At 32.1% G+C, this 7,164-nt stretch overlaps 1 protein-coding gene across 2 annotated transcripts in view; it reads right to left on the reverse strand.

Annotated features, from left to right (window-relative positions):
• Positions 1 to 1,692, reverse strand: part of CYLC1 (cylicin 1) — a 42,342-nt gene extending 40,650 nt beyond the window's left edge. Inside the window, exon 1 of one of the 2 annotated variants that reach the window (XM_025372790.1) lies at positions 1,628 to 1,692. In XM_025372790.1, the coding sequence (XP_025228575.1) occupies positions 1,628 to 1,641 (14 nt within the window). In that variant the 5' untranslated portion in view covers positions 1,642 to 1,692. Of the gene's footprint in view, positions 1 to 1,624 lie in introns of both variants that reach the window. The other variant, XM_025372789.1, reaches the window with a different exon arrangement.
• Between the last annotated feature and the right edge of the window lie 5,472 nt (positions 1,693 to 7,164).

Below are 7,164 nucleotides of genomic sequence, written 5' to 3' on the forward strand. Positions count from 1 at the left end.
GTTATCATTCAGATAGGAGGCAGAGGAGGACATACAGGGTGTTGCTGATGACAGTGAGTTTCAAAGAGATAATGCCTAATGGTGACATAAACCTGAGGTCTTTGTGATCTAAGAGGGAAGATCATATGTAGGCAGCATCAAGCTAGAAATGTCTTTGTAAAAGTGCTAGTGATTTGAGAAGCTCACTTTGGGGAGCTCAATTTTAATCTCTGGATCAAATTTCCTTCATTTCTCTTTCTTTCTTTCTTTCTTTCTTTCTTTCTTTCTTTCTTTCTTTCTGTCTGTCTGTCTGTCTGTCTTTCTTTCTGTCTGTCTCTCTCTCTCTGTCGCCCAGGCTGGAGTGCAGTGGCGCGATCTCCATTCTCTGCAAGCTCCGCCCCCTGGGTTCATGCCATTCTCCTGCCTCAGCCTCCCGAGTAGCTGGTACTACAGGCGCCCGCCACCACACCTGGCTAATTTTTTTGTATTTTTAGTAGAGGCGGGGTTTCACCATGTTAGCCAGGATAGTCTCGATCTCCTGACATCGTGGTCCGCAAAGTGCTGGGATTACAGGAGAGAGCCACCGCGCCTGGCCCACTCTTTTTCTTTCTTTCAAACTTACTGAATTTTCATTTTCTAAAAGTAATACACACTAATAGAAAAAATATATAAACATTACAGATATATATCATTTAAAGAGGGAAAATGTCTGCAATTCCTTTCTATGGAATAATTCTCCAAAGTTTGAATTTCTGAGTGAAATATTTTCTGAATTAGCTTTTTGCTATTGAATTTGTGCACTTCTTAATGTTTACTGGCAATTAAGATTTTTTTCCTATAAATTGCCTGGTCATATACCCCATATTTTTATTCCACATTAATTGTATTTTTTTCATAGACTTTACAAGTGTTTTATATTAGGTTGTACCATAAGAAATTTCCATTTTTTAGGTCAAAATAGTTTAATACAAGCAATCTCATATATTTCAATTTAATATACATGGGATATTATCTGGTAGTTGTAAGTTAGCATGGCTTACATTATCTTAATTTTTAAATTACTTTCAGAAATATTCTTTAAGAGGAGATTGACTTTTAAAATAAAAAACAACACTATAGCAACTAAAGGCTTCAGAAAAACTGTTTAATTCCATATGAATAATACTTTATCTTCTACTTAATGATGTCTTTAAAAAATAAACTCTATACTTTCTTGGACATAATAATGTATTTATCAGAAAAACAGAATGGTCTAATTTTACCTACACATACATTTAAGTTTACCAAACTAGCATACATAGTCTTACTACATTGTATCCTGCTTTACATTTTAAAGTGCTTTCACATTAGTTTATTCTTTCCATGATTCCTAAAACAAGATGTAGTAATAAGAAACTGAGACTCAGAGAGATAAAACAGTCAAGATTCACAGGTATTTTGTAAAAAAGACTGCACACGTGAAATTTCAAAGCAAAACATCTAAGATATTATTGAAAATTTCATATCTCTGTTTAAAATACAATTTCTAATTTATAAATAAAACGACTATGAAAGAAACATTCTTTACAGTTAAACATATACATTTGTAACCAAATTGACATATTGATTATTTGAAATACTAAAAAGAATTAAAAAGAGGACTTACAACCTTGGAAGAGACATTTCCCCTGCCTGTATGTTGCCTGGACTTGAGCATAGTAAGTTGAAACTGGTGATGTTGAGTGATGACATCATAAAGGGATTGTGAATAAAATAAACTTAAAGGGGACAGAGCAGTCATATTTTAAAGTGCACAGGTGCTTTTGAAACCTATTCTTAAATTGTGGGAGTGTTCACACTCAACTTTTTAAAGCTTGAACTGAATTAGTCAGTATTCATTAATTGAATCTACCTGTTTGGCTTATTGAATAATTATTTCTTATCAGCCTATTTTAACACTAGCTTTGAATGTGCATGGGTGCATAAAGATGTGTTTATGTGTGTGTATTTGTGTGTGGAAAAGAGATATATGTGCTGAAAGGAAAACAGAAGAATGTAAATTTTCCTCTAAAAAGAGCAGTGGTAGCTTACTACATTTTCTTCACTTTTAGGCTTTTCTCCCCTACAACATTTTCGTACATTTATAGTGGTATTTCCACAAAAGAACTTGAAGATATCTTATTCTTAGATATGTAAATTCAGCAAAAGTAAACTCTCTATTAAACTGCTATTGACAAATCTGAAAAACACTTTTCACCCAAAGCTTAAAACAACTCTTATTATGTACAGAGATGTGTTAGAACAAGTTATAAACAGCTACTTGGTATATAAAACTCATAAACGTGAATGATTCATTATAGATAAGAAACATTTCAAGGCAGGTAGAAATTGTATACAGGTAAAATCGTCCATATGTGTTTTAGTTAACAGTGACCATATTTCTAGCCACAGGAGAAAAAACAATTCACTAGTTCTTATTTTTCACCACTTTTTGTCATTGAATCTTTATTTCATTTTTGAAAGTTTATATATCTTATATAATAATGATATTTTATTTTTTAATGAAAAATGTGATCCAAGACACCAAGATAATTTTTACCTGAGCAGTGTATCTCATAACTTTTTCATTGACCAAACTAATTTCACAAGCTAGTGAAATAGCATTGTCTTAAGGAAAGTAATATAAAGCCATTTAATTTATAAGTAAAAATGCACCACTATTATGTATTTGAAAGCAATATTAACTATGAGTTAAAGGCCATAAAAATGTAATTTCACTCCTCTGGCAGAGTAAATTCATTCCTAAGTAAATTAATATTTAGCACAAAGTCATTCATTACAGTTCTACATAAATATTAAAATCTAGAAATACTGTAAATGTTCGAAACTAGGGAATGGTTTCAGTAAATCACTACATTTTCATGACAGTAGGAATCATGTTGATTTTGCTCATCATCATATACTTAACATTTACTTGAAAAAATGGAACGTGAAACTATTCGTACAGTTTGATATATATCATATAAAGCAAATAAACTTGTTGTAAACATTGATGTAAACACATAAAAATGGTAATAATTAGATTATAGGTAATTTTCCACATATGATGTTTTGCATTTAAAAATTTCTACAAGTAGAGTGACATCAGCAAGATGCCAAAATAGGTGGTCGTAGGCTTCACTCCACCACAGAAATATCAATTAGCAACTAAAGAAAATGAAATTTAAAAGAATAACTTAGTTAAAACCTCAAAATGTGGGAATTATCCTGAGTCAACTGCATGCTCAATGAAACAGAATAAAAATCTGCATTGAAATGGTAGCAGAAACAGTTTAACTCTGAGCATATCACTCCTCAAACAGCTCCAGGTTGGCACAGCACCACACAGAGAGGATTCCACAGGGTTTATGGTTTCTACAGTGGGAAAAGATGACCAGGGAGGTTGACATCCAGCTTCCCTGGCATTGTGAGACACTTCTCAGGAGGCCTACTCAGTTTTCACCTTATGGGAAACAGGGAATATAGAGGGAAAATGCGTAAGTAGACCACTTGGGGTCAGGTAGAAATCAAGAAAGGAGACAGAGCCCAAGGAAGCCAGTGAACAGATTTGGGTGGTAGCTCAGTGTACCAGCTAGCAGTGGTGCTCAATCGAGCTGAAGTAAGAATTAATCAGCACAATGACAACATTTGAAATTACTAAATCAGAAGAACAAAAAGAAAAAAGAATTTAAAAAAATGGAGAAAGTCTATGGGAATTATGGGACACCATTAAGACACAGTCGGTGCCTTGTAGGAATTTAAGAAGTAAAAAAAAAAAAAAAAAAAAAAGTGTCAGAAAGGATTCTTTTTTAAATAACGGTACCAGCTAGCAACATACCCCACCCACTAAAGAAGTGAAAAATGCTACCTGGCTTGAATCCCTAGATGGCCAGCCTCTAGGTCCATCCTCAAACCCTCTCCTGGGGCCCCACCCAGAAAGGCAGACAACCACCACAGCAAATTTTTACAAAAGTGATGCACTAGTTGTGCCATAGCTGAAGATTTAATTCGTGCTCCAAGTGGCTTCAAAGCACACCCACAAATGTTACCCAGAAATGGAAGAAAATGTCAAGCATGCATTTCTACTGAGCTTAATAGCTATTCTATTTGTTTTTATCTACTTAACCTCAGGTCCATTTCTGCAACCCTGATCAACTGCTGAACTAAAAAAGCAGTGCTTTCTAGCCAGAGAATATATCCAGTGGCCCAGGCAAATCAGAAGTAATTACATCGCCCATCCAGCAGGTTAAGCTAATTGCAGAGTTTAACCAGTGGTTTTGCTGGATAGTGGAGCCTAGCCACCTACACTATCAGAATTCAGACCAAAGGCAGCAGCCTAAAAATCTAGAAAACCCAAAAGAAAACTCTGTCTTTTCAGGGTAATTACTAGCTGTCCCATCCAGAATCATAAGCTAGCTAAATAGTGAAGGCCTATCCTTGCCAAATAACACCTGCAAAAGTCAGAAGAGGTGGTTGTCTCCACAAATACACAAACAACAACGACAGAGGGACAGAGGGACATGAGGATTACAAAGCCTCAGGAGATCATGACACCTCCAAAGGAAACTAGCAAAGTGACAAAAATAAACAACAAAAAGGAAAGGTCTATGAAATATCAGAAAAAATTCAGAATAATCTAGTTTTAAAAAGGTTCATTGAGCTTCAGAATATATAATTTTTTTAAAAAAATCAGAAATAATACATAAAAATAAAAACTTTGAGAAAAATTGGAAACAATAAAGAACAAATAAAAAACCCTAGAGAGAAAATATAAAATGACAAAATTGGAAATTTAAAGAGAAAGCTTCAAAACCCACCTCAAATAAGCTGAATAAATAATCAATCATCATAAAGATGATTTGAAATTAGTCAAAAGAGCAAAAAACAAAAAACAATAAAAAAGTATGGAGAACGATTATGGAAATTATTGGACACCATCAAAAGACAAACCTATGCCTAGTAAGCATTTAAGAAGTTTAAAAAAAGAGAAAAAAGTGTCAGAAAAGATATGTTTTAAAATAATGAATGAGTGGGATTATGTATTTAAAATGCTAAAGAAAAAAAAAGTCAGCCAAGTATACACTACCTAGCAAATCTATATTGCAGAAATGAGAGAGAAATAAAATATTTCCCAGGCAAACAAAATGTCAGAGAATTAATCACCACTATGCCTGCCATACAGAAATTGCTAAAAAAATTTTTGAAATGGAAAGAAAAGGCTGCTAACTAATAACATAAAACTTACAAAAGCACAAAGCTCAATGGTGTAAGTAATACAGCACCATATTTCTAATATTCTAGGACTGTAATGGATATTTATAGAATAATTCCTTGTATGGTTATTAAAGAACAAAATTATTAATAAAAACTATAGTTAAAATAATTTGTCAAAACATACTACAAAATGATGTAAATGATGCAAATAATGTTAATTCTAGCATTAAACACATAAAACAAGAAGGAAAGTTAAAGTGTAGAGTTGTATACATTAAAATTAAGTGGCTATCAGCTTGAAATAAACCAATATTCGTGTAAAATATTCTATGTATACTTCATGGTGACCAAAACCCAAAAATATATACTAGATGTACAAAAGAAAAATAGAAAGGATTATATTCCTACTACAGGAAAGTGTCAAGCCAGAAAAGACAGCAAAAGAGGAAGAAAGCAAGCATTTAAAAATAACCAGAAAACAACAAATGGTTGTTGTTTTTACCTGTTAATAATTTCCTTGAGTGTAAATAGATTAAATTATCCAATAAAATATGTAGAGTTATTGAATGAATAAACAATAACAAGAATAAATTATATTTTGTCGACAAGAGACTTACTTTGCTTTTAAAGACACCAAAAAACTGGAAGTGAAGGGTGTAAATAGATATTCCACACAAATGGGAACCAAAAGAGAGTAGAGATAGTAATACTTATATCAGACAAAATAAAATTTAAGTCAAAAAGTATGACAAAGAAAGGCATTACATCATGATAAAAAGGTCAATTCATCAACATAATACAAATTATATGTGTGTGTGTGTGTATATATACATGTGTGTATGTATATATGTGTATATATAGATATGTTATATATATACACATATATATGTTATATATATATACATATATATATGTTATATATATATATATAAAACATCCAACAGTGGAACATCTACATATATAAAGTGAATATTAAAGGATATGAAGGGACATACATATTGTGAAACAATAATAATAGGAGACTTCAATACACCATTTTCAATTATGGAACTATCATCCAAACAGAAAATTAGTAAGGAAACACTGGATTTGAACAACACTCTAGACCAAATGAGCTTAACAGACATATACAGAATATTTCAGCTAACATCATAGAATACACATTCTTCTCAAGCACATAGAGAACATTTACCAGAATAGATCTTATGTTAGCCTACAAGCCAAGTCTTAGCAAGTTAATCTCTTTGAACAACAATTGTATGAATCCAGAAACCAGTAACAGGTGGAATTTTGGAGTATTCACAAATACATGAAAATTAAACAATATACTTTCAATTAGCCAATAGGGCAATGAACAAATTAAAAGGTAAACTAAAAAAGTCTTGAGACAAACAAAAATGGTAACACAACACAATAAAACTTACGAATGTCACGAATGCAGTTTTAAGAGAAAAGTTTATAGTAAAAAATGCCTACATCAAAAAGGAGAAATATATAAACAATGTCATTTCTCAAAGTTATAGAGAAAGAAGGAAAATAAATTGAGCTCACTGTTAGCAGAATAAAATACGTAATAATGATCAGAGCAGACACAGAAGATATAAAGATTTGAAAAACAATGCAAAATGTCAAGAAAACTGTGAGTTAGTTTGCTGAAAAGATAAACCAAACAAACAAACCTTCAGGTAGACTAACAAAGAACAAATATGAAAGATGCGAATAAGTAAATGCAAAAATGGAGAAGGAGACATTAAAACTGATACCACAGAAATATAAAGCCAGAACACACCAAAAACTAGTAATGAGATCAAATACATAATAAAAAGTCTCCCATCAAAGAAAAGTCCAACAATGAATGGCTTTATTGTTGAATTCTACCAAACATTGAAGAAGAAGTAAATACACAGATTGTAATCATATTATCCAGATAAAAATATAAAGAAAAGGGAATCC

Source organism: Theropithecus gelada, chromosome X, assembly GCF_003255815.1.
Source record: "Theropithecus gelada isolate Dixy chromosome X, Tgel_1.0, whole genome shotgun sequence".
Classification (NCBI taxonomy): domain Eukaryota; kingdom Metazoa; phylum Chordata; class Mammalia; order Primates; family Cercopithecidae; genus Theropithecus; species Theropithecus gelada.